Source organism: Salmo salar, chromosome 13 (assembly GCF_965601325.2).
Source record: "Salmo salar chromosome 13, fSalSal1, whole genome shotgun sequence".
Taxonomy (NCBI): domain Eukaryota; kingdom Metazoa; phylum Chordata; class Actinopteri; order Salmoniformes; family Salmonidae; genus Salmo; species Salmo salar.
This window is the reverse complement of record NC_138303.1, coordinates 22,753,100-22,771,052: the sequence shown is the minus strand read 5'-3', so window position 1 is coordinate 22,771,052 and position 17,953 is coordinate 22,753,100. Positions and strand designations below refer to the sequence as shown.

Below are 17,953 nucleotides of genomic sequence, written 5' to 3'. Positions count from 1 at the left end.
GCCTTCCACAAGCTTCCCACAATAAGTTGGGTGAATTTTGGCCCATTCCTCCTGACAGAGCTGGTGTAACTGAGTCAGGTTTGTAGGTTTTAGGCCTACTTGCTCACACACGCGTTTTAATTTCTGCCCACAAATTTTCTATAGGATTGAGGTCAGGGCTTTATGGCCACTCCAATACCTTGACTTTGTTGTCCTTAAGCCATTTTGCCACAAATTTGGAAGTATAATTGGGGTCATTGTCCATTTGGAAGACCCATTTGCGACCAAGTTTAACTTCCTGACTGATGTCTTGAGATGTTGCTTCAATATACCCACATAATTTTCCTTCCCTATTATGCCATCTATTTTGTGAAGTGCACCAGTCCCTCCTGCAGCAAAACACCCCCACAACATGATGCTGCCACCCCCGTGCTTCACGGTTGGGAGGGTGTTCTTCGGCTTGCAAGCCTCCCCCTTTTCCTCCAAACATAACGATGGTCATTATGGCCAAACAGTTCTATTTTTATTTAATCAGACCAGAGGACTTTTCTCCAAAAAGTACGATCTTTGTGCAGTTGCAAACCGTAGTCTGGCTTTTTTTATGTCAGTTTTGGAGCAGTGGCTTCTTCCTTGCTGAACTGCCTTTCAGGTAATGTCGATATAAGACTCGTTTTACAGTGGATATAGATACTTTGTACCTGTTTCCTCCAGCATCTTCACAAGGTAATTTGCTGTTGTTCTGGGATTGATTTGCACTTCCACACCAAAGTACGTTCATCTCTAGGAGACAGAACACGTCTCCTTCCTGAGCGGTATGAAAGCTGCGTGGTCCCATGCTGTTTATACATGCATACTATTGTTTGTACAGATGAACGTGGTACCTTCAGGCATTTCCCAAGGATGAACCAGACTCGTGCAGGTCTACAGTTTCTTTTCTGAGGTCTTGGCTGATTCCTTTTGATTTTCCCATGATGTCAAGCAAAGAGGCACTGAGTTTGAAGGTAGGCCTTGAAATACATCCACAAGTACACCTCCAATTGACTCAAATGAGGTCAATTAGCCTATCAGAAGCTTCTAAAGCCATGACATAATTTTCTGGAATTTTCCAAGCTGTTTAAAAGCACAGTCAACTTAGTGTACGTAAACTTCTGACCCACTGGAATTGTGATACAGTGAATTATAAGTGAAATAATCTGTCTATAAACAATTGTTGGAAAAATTACTTCTGTCATGCACTAAGTAGATGTGCTAACCGACTTGACAAAACTATAGTTTGTTAACAAGAAATTTGTGGAGTGGTTGAAAAACGAGTTTTAATGACTCCAACCTAACTGTATGTAAACTTCCGACTTCAACTGTATGTTTTCAGCAGACAATCTTATGCATAGCGCTTTACAGGAGCAATTAGTGTCAAGTGCCTTACTCAATGTCACATCTACTCCTGCTCCTACCCTTCGGTGCGCGACGTTTCCAGAATACAAACCACTGGTTCTGGGATTCATCATTACACACACCTGGCATCCTTCATTATGCGCACCTGCAGATCATCATGATTCACACCTGGACTCCATTACCTTTCTCATTAACTCCCCTTTATATGTCCCTCCCTTAAATTCATTCCTCAGTCTGTATTGTTTCCTGTTTTCATGCTTTCGCACCACTGTTACGCTGTTGTGTTTCATGTTTGTTGTTTTATAAAACGGTTCACCTGCTTCTCGACTCACAGCGTCATCGTTACAGAATACTGACTCAAACCATGGAAGCAGCAGGAAATTCAGTACATCAGCCCATTCTTCAACCCGCTCAAGTCAGCGATGCCCATTTATCCCTCCCAGATAAATATGACGGTACACCATCCAAATGCCGTGGTTTCCTACTTCAGTGCTCCCTCTATTTTCGCATCAGAGGGGAGCTCCCACCACCGAGAGGTCCACGGTTGCCACAGTAATTTCTCTGCTGACTGGGCGGGCGTTGGAATGGGTTACGGCCATCTGGGAGAGAGGAGAGGAGGAGCTGGATTCTTGAGGGGTTCATGGCTCTGTTTGTTTGAATGTATTTTTGATAATTCCCCAGAGGGCAGAGAGGGAGGTGAGCGGCTGCTGCAATTACGGCAGGGGAACCAGACGGCTGCTGAGTACGAGCACACCTTTCGGACTATAGCAGCATCCAGTGGATGGAATGAGCCGGCGATTTGCACGCTATTTAGAAGAGGTTTGTGTGAAGAGGTCCAGACGGAACTGGCCTGTCAAGACGACAATCTCACCTTGGAGGCCCTCATTGCGATGACCATCCATCTGGATAATCTACTTCGGGAGTGCCAGTACTCTCATCATTTCTCTCCCTCCCTCAGTGAACACTCAGGATCAGAGCCTGAACCCATGGAGGTAGGGGTCACTCGTCTCCCCTCGGCGGAGTGCCGCAGATGGATACAGCTGGGGCTGTGTCTGTACTGTGGACAAGGAGGGAATGAGCTCCAGAGGTGTCCAGCATGTCCCAATCCGGGATCCACAGGAGCAAGGGGACGGTCACGTGAGACTCCAGCACCTAAGGCAGGAGTGAGTATTCCATCTTCATAACTGTCTACTAGGCCTTTTTGGTGTCCATTACACTAGCTGACTGTCCCTCATGATCTGTGTCAACAGCATTAGTGGATTCCGGTGCTGCTGGGAACTTTATTGACCAGACCCTTGCCTCCTCTCTTAACATCAACTCATACCCGCTCTCCTCTCCTTTCCCAATTCAAGCCCTGGATAGTCGGCCTCTAGGATCCGGAACCGTCACCTACATCACTCAACCACTCACCCTCACTATGGTGTCCACTCATCAAGAAAATATCCCCTTCAGCATCAGTGCACCAGTTCACAAGATCATCCTCTGCCTCCCTTGGCTTCAACGCCGTTAACCCTATAATTTCATGGTCGAGGATAAGAATCACAGACTGGTCACCTGAATGCCGGAGGACCTGCTTCCCTGTCCCCTGTGGTTCCAAGTCGGTTGAGAGTCCTGTGGTTGCCCTGCAGCCCAACATCCCGGAGGTATACAAGGACCACCGGGAAGTTCTCTCCAAGACCCTCACCACCTGTCTTCCTCCTCATTGCCCCTGGGACTGTGCCATTGATTAGGATTACTTCCAAGAGGCGTTCCAACAAGGTTTCATCCACACGTCCACTTCCCCTGCGTTGGCTGATTTCTTCTTTGTGGACAGGAAGGATGGAGGGTTACGCCCATCCAGCACGATGTCTGGCCACTACGAGTACTTGGTGATGCCATTTGGCTTAGCCAATGCTCTGTCAGTGTTCCAGGCATTCGTGAACAAGGTGTTCAGGGACATGCTCGGACGCCAGGTGGTTGTGTATATCGATGACATCCTGGTCTACTCGGCTACCCTGGAGGATCACATCATTCACGTTCGAACAGCCCTGGAATGCCTCCTGGCTAACCACCTGTACGTCAAGACTGAGAAGTGCCAATTCCATCAGAAGGCTGTCTCCTTCCTAGGGTACCAAATCAGCCCACAGGGAGTAAGGATGGATGACAAGGTAGATGCGGTTAGGTCATGGCCAGTCCCAACCACCATAAAGGGGTTACAATGGTTTTTGGGGTTTGCCAACTTCTACCGTCGCTTCATCAGGAACTTCAGCTTTCAGCTCTGTCACCGCCCCTCTCACCTCTCTCCTCAAGGGTGGGCCTCGTAGGTTGGTATAGAGCCCAGCAGCCAACGAGGTCTTTCATCTCCTCAAGGGACGTTTCACCTCCACCCCATTGCTCAAACACCCAGATCCTACGTTATCCTTTGTGGTTGAAGTGGACGTGTCAGAGGTGGGCGTGGGGGCAGTTTTGTCTCAACGACAGGGTAACCCATTAAAATTGTATCCGTGTGCATTCTTCTCTAAGAAACTGTCCCCCGCAGAGAGAAATTATGACATTGGCGATCGTGAGCTCCTGGCAATGAAGTTGGCATTAGAGGAGTGGAGACACTGTCTGGAGGGCGCCAAGGAACCTTTCGGCATCCTCACCGACCATCAGAACCTGGAGTATATCAAATCAAATTTCAAATCAAATGTATTTATATAGCCCTTCTTACATCAGCTGATATCACAAAGTGCTGTACAGAAACCCAGCCTAAAACCCCAAACAGCAAGCAATTCAGGGGTAGAAGCACGGTGGCTAGGAAAAACTCCCTAGAAAGGCCAAAACCTAGGAAGAAACCTAGAGAGGAACCAGGCTATGAGGGGTGGCCAGTCCTCTTCTGGCTGTGCCGGGTGGAGATTATAACAGCACATGGCCTAGATGTTCAAATGTTCATAAATGACCAGTATTGTCAAATAATAATAATCATAGGAGTTGTCGAGGGTGCAACAAGTCAGTAACACAAGAGTAAGTGTCAGTTGGCTTTTTCATAGCTGATCTTTGAGAGTATCTCTACCGCTCCTGCTGTCTCTAGAGAGTTGAAAACAGCAGGTCTGGGACAGGTAGCACGTCCGGTGAATAGGTCAGGGTTCCAGCAGGTCTGGGACAACAGGTCTGGGACAGGTAGCACGTCCGGTGAACAGGTCAGGGTTCCATAGCTGCAGGCAGAACAGTATATACGGAGAGTGAGGAGACTGACTCCGCGCTAAGTCAGATGGGCACTTTCCTTCACCAGGTTCAACTTCACGCTGACCTATCTTGGTGGTCGGCTCCAGTATCTGGTGGACTGGGAGAGGTACGGCCCAGAGGAGCGGTGTTGCGTTTCGGTGGAAGACATTCTGGATCCCAACATCATCTGTGATTTCCACCTTCACCGCCCGGACTGACCCGCTCTTCGGGGTCGCCCCCCTGGTCAGCATTGTCCTGTGGCAGGAGCGCGTGTCGGGGGGGGTACTGTCACGTCTGCTCCTCCCCTCCGGTGCGCGACGTCACCGAAATACTAACTACCAGTCCTGGGATTCATTATTACGCACACCTGGCATCCTTCATTATGCGCACCTGCAGATCATCATGATTCATACCTGGACTCCATTACCTCCCCTTTATATGTCCCTCCCTTATGTTCATTCCTCAGTCTGTATTGTTTTCATGCTATCTCGCCACTGTTACGCTGTCTTGTTTGTTGTTTTATTAAACGTTTCACCTGCTTCTCGACTGACAGCGTCATCGTTACACTCAAGGGCACATACAGAACAGATTTTTTCACAGGGTTTGCTTGGGAATTCAAACCAGCAACCTTTTAGTTACTGGCCCAACACTCTTAAACTAGGCTACCGACTAATGGTTGCTATCTCTGGATGCAGAAAAAGTAGGCAAACACAATGGTACAACCCAGAAGTCTCAAACACAATGTTTAAAAGGGGTTAGAAGTCCAAAACGCGCCAGCGTTACGGTGGGTTTATCTAATTGTAAGCTATCACTTAAGGAATCAGTAAATTGCATGTAAAGTCTAGGGCTAGTTAGTGATCTGGCACATTTTCCTAAGGGTGATACTCTAAAAGTTCTCTTTCTGTTATTTCACGCCTTACCCTCAGTATCACACAAAGTTAGAATATTAAAGCTGTTACTATGTATTTCCTATCCCTGATAGTGACTAGTGTCACTGTCACAGATTACTTTTTGCATGCTTATTTAACCAAGTAAACCTATTGCATAATTGACCAGTTGTGTGACCTGAATATTTGTATTTAAGCTCACTGTGCTTCTGCCCACAAGAAGTGATGAAGTACATTGGTATAATGGAGTTTTGGTTTGGTTAGAGCACAAGGCTACAGTACAAAAGTCTAGGAGCTCAAAAAGTTAAAGATAAGATCAAGACAAGATGGATGCTTGTGTTGATTTGAACGCAAATGCAGCTGCTATAAGAAACAGAACTTATGGAATGGGACATTTTGCAAAAAGCCATGCCTAAAACAAAATGTATTTAAAGCCTGTTGTCTGCCATTACTGAATTCGCACTGCCTACACAACCCAGATCCAAGAAACTGTCATATAAACACCTTGTTTCTGAGCCTCCAGTATTAAGCTTATTCAGAATGACACTTCCCTTGGCAGTTAGGTAAATAGTGGTCTTGCACAAGGTAGGCTGTTACACAACTATAAGGCTGATATGGAACAACACAGATATGATATCACAAAGCAATCTCATCAGGTGATCCAGATTCCAAATACAGCTTTAGGAGTGTTCCCATTTTGTTCATGTCACTGGTGAAAAAATCCATATTCTTGTTTCATGTAACATGTTCAGCAGCTACTTTAGATGCAAGTTCAGTTGCAGTCGCAGTCACAAACACTGGTCCAAAACAGAGTAGTCTTGAAACAACTTCCTCTTTTTCTGCCATTTCCCATTTCACTGAGAGAAAATAGTGGGTCCTGCTGACAGAGCATATTGTTCTCTTAGGGGAAATGGGTGCTGAAACTCAGGGGACTGGGCGGCCTGACAACAGTCTTTGCTTTACAAGAGGCACTTTGGCTAAAAGGCTGCGCCAAGGTACCCAGTCCAGGCCACCATGGCCGCTGCCCATCTGCACAAACAATAAAGAAAGGCTCTTTTTGATTCAATTCTGAAGATGAAAAAACCCCGGCATGTAGCCTTGAACCGGCTGCTCAATGTTACACAAGAAATGGGTCATTGTTAGAGTATGCCGATTGAGGCATACAGTTTAACAACAGATAGCATGCGGTTTGGGAGTAAAATATCACATTCTGTCGTTCAGGTATAGAAATGTAACCTCTCTGTAGAATGCATAGCATGTGGTGTGACTAGTTTCCCCCCTGTGGTTTGCTGACTGTTCCCCTTACCCCCTGACCAGTGTGTCCCACAAAGCTCCGCCATGCCAACACGTGGTCTTGCCATCTGTTTGGGTAAGGTTGGTTGTCTGTCAGCATTGGATTAGTCTACTAAAGTGCAATGAACCAATATGCACTGAGCTGAACAAACATACAAAGTTGTGTTTTCATATTAGGCTACTTTGAAAAATGGGCTAGGCCTTATGTTCTTACATTGTGCAATACTGAAGACAAATGTGATGGAACTTACATTTAGGACCATTTTTCCCATCATCAACCAGGTCCTTGCTTCTGTTTTAGGTATTATTGTTCATGGCTACATGGGTTATAGTTATTGTAATGTTTCACTGGTTACTGACCCTGTGATGAAAACGCCACAGCAGTCCCTCATGTCCTTTGTCCTTTCCATTCCTTTCTTGGCTGAGTTTGTGAGTCCAAATGCGTGCCTTGCTTTGAGACTTGATCGAGCCAGATGAGGTGAGAGCGCCAAGCGATTCAAATTAGCGGGAACCTGTCACTTTAAGAATAAACTCTCCTGTTGCATGGGGAAGCTGGTGATTTTCCACTCAAACTCATATTAAACGCGCACCCGCTCTCAGAAACAAAGGTCAGAGAGAGAGAGAGAGAGAGAGAGAGAGAGAGAGAGAGAGAGAAATGGTGTAATTCATTTCCGATGCAATTGTTTTATTGAGCACTCACAGCACAACACAAGTTTAAGGGACAGCTCGAGCTATAAAATACCTGGCAGGTAATTAAGCATCATCTTTACCCGTCAGAGAGATAAGTAATAGCAAATTAGATTGTTGTTTGTATGTTTTTAATATATAGGCTAATATTCACATTATTTTCATGATATAAGACATATTATGATGTATATTATCTGAATAGAGCAGCCAATGTATGTTCTGTAACAATTTCTCAAGGTTTTGGACTGAAATATACATGTTGTTCTTTGATGTTTTCAGATATAAAAATAAGTGTCCTCTTGGGAATCTCTCTCCCTGCTTGATAATGTTTTATTTGAAGTGATGCTAATAATTCCTGTGTGTAAAAACCGAATTATGCGCTGCGTGTGTCTGTGAGCGCACATGATGTGTAGGCTAAAAACACCATAGCTTGGACATCAACCCAAGGGCGCCTTATATTGCTTTTGGACGTCAAACTATTTAATTAAAGCCAATGTTTTTAGGTATATTTGATTTGTCATAAAATTATGACAAAATGCAACATTAAAGTATAGGTATATTTTGGTTGCCATTGCCTTTGTGAGTGCGCTTCCGCGTTTGAAATTCTATAAATGAATAGGCTATATTTCCTACACTATAGCAGTGCTTTTTTATAATGCGATGCATTCTAAGAGGTCAACTTTTGGGGTTTGGGGTGGATGTATTGCCTTTAAGCCTTCACACTCCTTTACGATGTTGCTGTCTGTCTCTCCCACGTGTGCCTTCTTAATCTAACCTAGTCTATATTCTATGGATTGGTTTTGTCAAAGTGCAATGATGATGAGGCTGTTATTTGAAAGACGATGCTGTTCGTGAATTAGTTGTGACGGTTTAAGATGGTTTTAATACCCATTAACAGGTTGTACATTTTAACCCACTTATTTTGTCTTCACTCTGCCTGACAGAGTCGCAACTCCCGACAGAGAAACAAGCATTGATTGAGATTGAGGCGTGTCCTTTTTGGTACCATATTTTTTTAGGAACAACAATGTTGTAGTTTGCCATCCGTTGAAGAGAATGGATCGACTCTCGCCCTCCATTGGCTTTTGTACGACTTTAAAGAGGTGACGTTTTATGAATCAGATAATGACATTTCAAATTTGCTGCTCCTTTTGGATAAATACTTATTGATGTGTTGGTTGAGTCTTTGAGACACTGACACAATAGGCTGTAGTAGGCTAGTCTACAAACTAATGTGTCATAAAGATGAAGATGGCTTGTGTTTTTGTTTTGTATATCAAGAGTGGATTATGAAACTAGGCATTGCTCTATTTCCTAACCATTGTCTTGGGTCTTTCCTAACCAACCATGAATAAGTTGTTGACAGTAGCCAAGCATACACTTACAGTGATGCTGCAAATATGATGCTTTCTCACAGAAGCCCGTTTCCAAAGAATCAAAGGATAATGTGAAATCAATAGATATGTGCATTTTATTTTCATTGTATAACTGCATATTACCATTTTGATTCTTCATCTCATATCTGTGTATTCTCAAATGGGCCCTTGTTGAAGAAGACATAAAAAGGGGTAACTGTATTGAGTTTTCCGTCATATGAATATGTAATACACTGCAGCTATACTGATGTGTGCACCTTATTACTGAGGCAGTATGCAATATTCCACGCCTATCAAAATAACAGTGCCATGGGGTCAAGCATCAGGCTACATTATCCCACATCTCTGTTGTCTAACATACAGTGCATTCGTAAATTGTTCCGACCCCTTGACTTTTTCCACATTTTGTTAGGTTACAGCCTTATTCTAAAATTGGTTTTCCTCATCAATCTACACACAATACCCCCATAATAACAAAGCAAAAACAGGTTTTTAGAAATGTACATAAATATCACATTTACATACGTATTCAGACCCTTTACTCAGTACTTTGTTGAAGCACCTTTTGACAGCGAATACAGCCTTGAGTCTTCTTGGGTATGACGCTACAAGCTTGGCACATGGGTATTTGGGGAGTTTCTCCCATTCTTCTCTGCAGATCCTCTCAAGCTCTGTCAGGTTGGATGGGGAGCGTCGCTGCACAGCTTTTTCAGATCTCTCCAGAAATGTTCGATTGGGTTCAAGTCTGGGCTCTGGCTGGGCCACTCAATGGCATTCAGAGACCTGTCCCGAAGCCACTCCTGCATTGTCTTGGCTGCGTGCTTAGGGTCGTTGTCCTGTTGGAAGGTGATCCTTTGCCCCAGTCTGAGGTCCTGAGCGCTCCAAAGCAGGTTTTTATCAAGGATCTCTCTGTACTTTAGTCCGTTCATCTTTCCCTGTATCCTGACTAGTCTCCCAGTACCTGCCACTGGAAAACATCCCCACAGCATGATGCTGCCACCACCATGCTTCACCGTAGGGATGGTGCCAGGTTTCCTCCAGACATGACGCTTGGCATTCAGGTCAATCTTGATTTCATCAGACAAGAGAATCTTGTTTCTCATGGTCTGAGAGTCGTTAGGTGCCTTTTGGCAAACTCCAAGCGAGCTGTCATGTGCCTTTTACTGAGGAGTGTCTTCCGTCTGGCCACTCTATCGGGTTCTTGGTCACCTCCCAGACCAATGCCCTTCTCCCCCGCTCAGTTTGGCCGGGTGGCCAGCTCTAGGAAGAGTCTTGGTGGTTCCAGATTTCTTCCATTTAGAATGATGGAGGCCACTGTGTTATTGGGGACCTTCAATGCTGCAGAAATGTTTTGGTACCCTTTCCCAGATCTGTGCCTCGACACAATCCTGTCTCGGAGCTCTACGGACAATTCCTTCGACCTCATGGCTTGGTTTTTGCTCTGACATGCACTGTCAACTGTGGGACCTTTATATAGACAGGTGTGTGCCTTTCCAAATCATGTCCAATCAATTGCATTTACCACAGGTGGACTCCAATCAAGTTGTAGAAACATCTCAAGGATGATCAATGGAAACAGGATGCACCTGAGCTCAAGTTCGAGTCTCATAGCAAAGGGTCTGAATACTAATGTAAATAAGGTATTTCTGTTTTTCTATTTTTAATGCATTTGCAAAAAATTCTAAAAACCTGTTGTCGTTTTGTCAGTATGGAGTATTGTGTGTAGATTGATGAGAAAAAAACTGTATTTAATCAATTTTAGAACAAGGCTAATGTAACAAAATGTGGAAAAAGTCAAGGGGTCCGAATACTTTCCGAATGCACTGTAGCTCTCCCTCCTGATATGTAAAATGGACATTTGTTATTGGATTACCCCTTTAATGTATTCCATTTGCTTAAACACAAATGTTGTGCAAGACAAAACCCCTTGAGGTGGATCCATTTTTTTCCAATGGGATCTGGAGAGCTGGTTTGGGATGCTTGGCTGTTATATGATGAATGTTTCTCTTTTCAATAATATCATGCTACACAGTAACATCCTGGCATGTTGATATAGAGGGTCCGCCGTCACAGATTAACTTGATTTGAACTTTATCTGCTGAATGTAAAGAGTAAAAAAACTACCTCCCCCTGGACTGTTGTCTCCAGGCAAGCTGCATCAGTTAAATTTGATCTTCTTAGAGACATCCCAGAATTCGGAGCCAAGACAAGCATTCCAACTCCATAAATCGATTATATTACATAATAGCGATTGTGTGCGGTCCACTGTATATCCAAATAAGGGTGGTATGGGGTGGGGTGAGTAGAAATTATAGAAGCAAAGCTACAAGTGAGCCTACATATTAATTGGTTTGGACAACGTTTAATACTCCACTCAATTAAGTAATTGAGGAATGGTTTGGCTGTTATAAAACATGCAGACAAGGCTTATTTTTTCAACCATGCTCAGCGCATGAGGGGCGCATGATTTGTCATAAACAGAAGATATACCTTTGACTAAAGGTCTTATCAAATAATTTGATATTTTACAGTCTTTGATTCTGTCTTTAAGGCTTCAGTCTCAGAAGATAATGTCAACAGTCTAAGACCACAATGCAGTGGAATAAAGTAAAATAAACAAAAATCAATTCTGAGATTTGCGATGATGCCCCAAATTTTCCTTCATCCTCAAATGATATCAAGAAAAGTTAAGGGTCTGCAGTTTCATATAGAAATGTGGCTTGACTTTACGTTGACTGACAATTTAAAGCAACTGTATGAAACAGGAGCTCTGTCACACTCCTACTCCTCTGATGTCTGCCAATTTGTAACGGAACACAAGACAAATCTCAAGGAAACTCATTCACAGTATGACTTTGGTTTCTTTAACATTATGTAGCAGAAAGTTTCTTTGCACTGTGCAAAACAATGTGAGTTGTTGTATTTTTCCAGAAGTGGCAAGGATATTCGCAGTCTGGAAATATAATTTGAAGTAACTACTTCTGTGTGTGTGTGTAAAAGCCTGCCAATAGCCAAGCTTTGTCTTCTGTCAAAAGGATTGCGCAATTCCTGTAGTCAAGTTTAACACTGTTTTTTAATTACCGTGCCAGCTATTGTACACGTGAGATCCTTTATGAGTATATTATGGTGTCTAAACAGAACAGGGAAGAATACAGGAACCATCACCTTATTAGGCGTTGTTATAGAGTGCGCTGTACCTGGTTTACGTTTCAGAGATAACCTGGCACACATCATGTCAAAATGGAGCAGAAGGCTCCCAAATACACCACAGAGACACTTCCCTGATTATATCCTGCCCCCGATTTAAGAAAACTATATTGATATTCACAAACAGTTCCCATAGAGATATTTGAAAGTCTTTGCTGTGATGTGAAATGACACAGTCATAAGCAGTTATAATAGGAAATGTCCCACATTTCCAATGCTATGTGGAAGTGGGACGTTAAGACAATAATACATGAAAACTTAGCATGGTTAGCCAAGCCAGTCATCAGTCCCTTCCTTCAGTCCCTGTCCAGCCACCACCCCTTACACACATAATGTTTTAAGAGGGCTTCTTTCTCCTGCCTGGAAGCTGTCCCATGAGGCTTGATTTCCCCTGCATGCTGCTGCTCATGGCCTACTACTCTGTTCACACCCTCCCTCCCTCCCCCCTTCCTATCCTGTCATCTGTTTCAGTTACGTGAATAAGAGGTGCCTATGACACATGCAGGGCAAAGCATTCAGCCCCAGTCCCTGACTCTGTGTGTGTGTGTGTGGGGGGTGGGGGGGGGGGTGTTGTAAGTGGGAAGTGGAAATTTACAGTATCTGGAGAGTTGGTCCGCGACTGCGAGGCTGTGCCCAATCTCCACATACGATTTAATTGTCTTTAGCTGAGGGCGGGACTTGCTGTCAGCTCCACTTCTTGTGAGCAGTGTTGGCATAAAGACATTCAGTACAGAGGAATGGTGACAGCTGAGAGAGAAGCACACTACATATATCCACAGCCATGAAGGAAATGTAAGTCCTTGGAATTACTCAACTGAAATAATAAAATAGCCTTATCTAAATCTTTATGTCAAGTGATTATTAAGGTCTGTTTTGGGATTCTTTTTGTTTAATCTGAATGGACAATTTCATGTAAGTGCTTAGAAACCCTCTAATTAGCATATTTTAAATGGCTTTGTTAATGCTTTGTTTGAGTGTGAAAAGGGGGAACTACTTCACAAAGACTAAGGATTGCATTCAGACCTTTATTTCCATTTGCCTTTTATCTTTTGCAATGCATGTTTGTTACAGAATCTTTCTTTATGTTTGATTGGATGCTAAGTTGGTGATGTGTCTAATGCGGTGTTTTCAGATTATGACAGTGTGATGTTTTAGAAGGGTTTGAGAATGTCTGGTCAAGGGTGTCTGGGTGGGTCATGTGGCAGATCCCTTGGACTGTTGGCCTTAAGTCTGACGGCAGACAGCCTCCCAGCACCTAGCAGGTGAAAGCACATAGAGCAAGAGAGTGATAGAGGGATAGAGAGAGGAAGAGAAACAGAGTGGGTGAGAGCTGATACAGTTATGTAATGAGGTTTGAGAGTGGAAAGCAATTCAAGTTGACTTGTCATGCATAACAGAGACAGAGAGAACCTGGAAAATGACAGCAGAATGAGCAGAGCGATGGAGAGGACCATAACTGGAGCTGGATTTAGTAATGAGGGGTTGTGTGGTTGTAGCTCAAACAGCCATTTAAAGGGCAATTTCACAATTTTTCAACTTCATATTCATCTCCAGCACCACCCCAACATCAACTGATGTGAAAATGTTGCGTTTATATGTGTTGTAGTAAAAAAGATAGAGGAAGCTAAGTGTTTCCAGTGACATCATCAGTGTGTATCGTGTGATTTTAACCAATTATGAGTAGGCATTGCCCACTAATTGTCTACTAATTAGTTGATGATGTTATTGGAAACACTAATCTGCATATCTTTTTTAATACAAAACATAGAAATGATCCACTTTCACATATGTTGATGTTGGGGTGGTGCTGGAGATTATGAATATGAAGTTAAAGTGAAATTGCCCTCTAATAATTGAATGAACTAATAAGTAGTTATTTGAGACTGCAAAACAAGTTCACTTTTTTTATCAGACTCTGAAAAACAAAAGCACAGAGCGGTCACTGGTCAATGAGTGCAGCTTTGCATTAGATTTTCACAATGTGGTATTTGTCTGTGAGTAGCTGTGTGTGGTTATATTTCTTAGGCTGCCTGTACAGTGGCTACAGGATGTAACTGTCTAGAGTGTTAGTCACATGAAAAGGTGAATGAAGATACCTTATGTTTTAAAGATCTATGGCTGCCTTTCAACTGAGAGTAGTTTGGATAGATTGTTCTGTAAACTGGCAATACATGTATGTATTTGAAAAGCAAAAGCAAAAATTAGAACCACAAATGGTGCTAAGTGTTAAGTGGCAAGTCCATGCATTCGTGTGGGTTTGAAAGTTAAAAAGGCTTTAATGTATTGGGCTGATATTATTAGAATACACCAACGCGTATGGGCTTACACTTCATCAGGATGTCTGCCAATAGTGTGTACTGTTGTAGAGATCCAACTATAAATCAACTTTGAATTATACTGTTACTTTCAGAGGCTTAAAGAGAAACATTTACTTATTGGAGAAAGATTTGTTCTCTAGCTATTGTTCTGTGAATCTTTTAGAAACCAAGCACCTAGTCGACTGACTCGTATGCTTTTGTGAGGCACACAATCTTCAATGACAGATTTCCATTGGAGCCAGCAAGAGTAGAGGGGAAGCCTTTAATGTTCTCCGTTTCTCTGTTTCTGCCAACTACATTTCAGTCTGAGCCTGCCTCAAAAGGACAGGAAACCTTACTCTGTTACAGTGGTATTATCAGACTTACAATTAATCATAGCTGCTTTTTTCATTCTTCCTGTTTTATACGACACCATTCATTGTATTCCAGCAGTAAGCTTAAATCCATTTGTGTCTTAAAATGTCCAAGGAATTTCTCCTGCCCTGCCATGCTTTGATTGTTTTACAGCCCTTTGGCACAGGCAGGGAAATGGGATACCTGAGACAGTAATTCCAAATCCTGTCTTTATTGGAAAGGCTGTTTACAGTATAAACATTCAGCGAACTTAAGCTGTGGGATCTTCCAGAACCCATCCAAGCTTTCGGAATGGACACGGATACATAAACAGCCTTCAGAAAGTATTCACACCCCTTGAATTTTCCCACATTTTGATGTTACAGCCTGAATTTAAAATGGATGCGCAATACCCCATAATATCAAAGTAGAATTATGTTTTTAGAAATGTTTACAAATGACTAAAAAATGAAAAGCTGAAATGTCCTGAGCCAATAAGTATTCAACCCCTTTGTAATGGCAAGGCTAAATAAGTTTGGGGTGGCAGGTAGCCTAGTGATTAGAGCATTGGGCCAGTAACCGAAAGGTTGCTGGATCAAATCCCCAAGCTGACAGGGTAAAAATCTGCCCCTGAACAAGGCAGTTAACCCATTGATCCCCAAGTGGCCGTCATTGTAAATAATAATTTGTTCGTAACTGAATTGCCTAGTTAAATAAAGGTTAAATGTTTAAAAAAAAAGTTCAGGAGTAAAAATGTGCTTAACAAGTCTCATAAGTTGCATCGACTCACTGCAATAATGGTGTTTAACATGATTTTATATTGACTACCTAATCTCTGTACCCTACACATACAATAATCTGTAAGGTCCCTCAGTCGAGCAGTGAATTTCAAACACAGATTCAACCACAAAGACCAGGGAGGTTTTCCAACGCCTCGCAAAGAAGGGCACCTATTGGTAGATGGGTAAAAAAAGAAGACATTGAATATCCCTTGGTGCGTGGTGCAGTTATTAATTACACTCTGTATGGTGTATCAATACACCCAGTCACTACGAAGATACAGGAATCCTTCTTAACTCAGTTGCTGGAAAGAAAGGAAACTACTCAGGGATTTCACCTTGAGGTAAATGGTGACTTTTAAACAGTTACAGAGTTTAAGGGCTGTGATAGGAGAACAGTGAGGATGGATTGTAGTTACTCCAATTGACCGAGTGAAAATAAGGAAGCCTGTACAGAATATTACAAAGCATGTATCCTGTTTGCAACAAGGCACAAAAGTAATACTGCAAAAAATGTGGCAAAGCAATTCACTTTTTGCCCTGAATACAAAGTGTTAAGTTTGGGGCAAGTACAATACAACACATTACTGAGTACCACTCTCCATATTTTCAAGCATAGTGGTGGCTGCATCATATAATGGGTATGCTTGTAATTGTAATAAAGGACTGGGTCGTTTTTCTGGATAAAAATGGAGCACAGGCAAAATCCTGCTTCAGTCTGCTTTCCACCAGATACTGGGAGATGAATTTGCCTTTCAGCAGGACAACAACCTAAAACAAAAGGCCAAATCTACACTGGAGTTTCTTACCAAGAAGACAGTGAATGTTCCTGAGTGTCCGAGTTACAGTTTTGAATGAAGTCTACTTGAAAATCTATGGCAAGACCTGAAAATGGGAAAATAATGGGCAAATGTTTCACAATCCTGGTGTTAAAAGCTCTTGGAGACTTACCCAGAAAGACTCACAGCAGTAATCATTGCCAAAGTGTTGACTTAGGGGTGTGAATACTTATTTAAAAAAAATGTACAACAATTTCTTAAACATGTTTTGACTTTGTCATTATGGGGTATTGTGTAGATGGGTGAGAGAAAAACATTATATATGTAATCCATTTTGAATTCAGGCTGTAACGCAACAAAATATTGAATACGTCTTGGAGTATGAATACTTTCTGAAAGCACTGTATCTTCTCTAAGTTTGCTTTTAGCATTAGGACAATTATTTGGCAGTGATTCTGGTTACATATTTATGGTGGATATCATGAGTTAGTCAGTGTTGTAGTTGTTTAATAAATTATTTTTAGTCTATACGTGGTCTGAAAGGCATACGGTATATCCTGTTCAAAATATTTTCTTTCCTTCGATGACAATGTACCCACCTTGAAGGGAAGAGTAGGCTGTTGCTTCTCCTTGTATTTGTGTTCTTCAAGTATTGTTCGAGCTGCATTACCAGCAGACCTGTGTATTTGAGTGGTACTTAAAATACTATTTCTGTGCATTTGAGTATTTTCAAATACACAGCCCAAAATAAGTACTTTTATTTGAGTATTTGAATGGTTATTTGTAAAATAGTCTGCCGAATTGTATTTGGCAGTATGTTGAATACTTATTTCAAATACTGTTTTCAAATACCTGGGTTAAATGCATGGGAGTGTATTTGAGTCAGTGTATATTAGTTTTTCATATACTTTCCAAGTGTATTTCCAAATACACTAAAATATTAAACTACTTTTCAAATAAAATATATCTGAATACTTACTTTGAATGTATGTGAAAGCAATTGAGCTATTTGACATATTATTTGAACCCAGGTCTGATTACCAGGACATGTCTCAATATGATGTCCCTGGTTAATTAATGGTTACAAAATTATACATAATCAACATTTCTTATATTATGCACATAGAAATTATATTTGTACAGTGCAAGTGAAGAGATTATTCAACCCAGAGAGATGTGCAATGCAAGATGGAATGTATATCCAATGTGAAGTGAATAAAAGAGAACTGTGGCGAGGAGGAAGCCATACAGTGACTCCTGTAGCAGTTCTCATTGCAGGCTCTATACTGACACATAGCTGTATCACTGTATCACGCCATGGCTGACTATACAGCACGTGAGAGACCCTCATCTTGCTAATGCGCCGTCCTATCTCTGCCTTATCCGGCTCACGTCTCTCTCTCTTCCTGTTCATCTCTCTCTATCTCTCTCGCTCTCTCTCTCGCTTTCTCTAATTCTCTCTCTCTTTCCTTGTCCTTGTCCTCTCTCCTCTCAACCTCTATAGCATGGCACAGAAAGAGAAACTCCAATGTCTGAAGGATTTCCACAAGGACACGTTGAAGCCTTCGCCAGGGAAGAGCCCGGGCACGCGGCCGGAGGACGAGGCAGAGGGCAAGCCCATCCAGAGGGAGAAGTGGGCCAGCAAGCTAGACTTTATCTTGTCCGTGGCCGGAGGCTTTGTCGGTTTAGGGAACGTGTGGCGCTTCCCGTACCTCTGCTATAAGAATGGTGGAGGTA

General features: G+C 42.5%; 1 protein-coding gene across 3 annotated transcripts in view; it reads left to right on the top strand.

Annotated features, from left to right (window-relative positions):
• The first annotated feature begins 7,335 nt into the window (after window positions 1–7,335).
• Window positions 7,336–17,953, top strand: part of slc6a6 (solute carrier family 6 (neurotransmitter transporter, taurine), member 6) — a 34,242-nt gene continuing 23,624 nt past the window's right edge. The window contains exons 1-2 of one of the 3 annotated variants that reach the window (XM_014134772.3): window positions 7,336–7,486; window positions 17,721–17,950. In XM_014134772.3, coding sequence (XP_013990247.2) covers window positions 17,722–17,950 — 229 coding nt within the window. In that variant the 5' untranslated portion in view covers window positions 7,336–7,486; window position 17,721. 3 annotated transcript variants of the gene reach the window in all.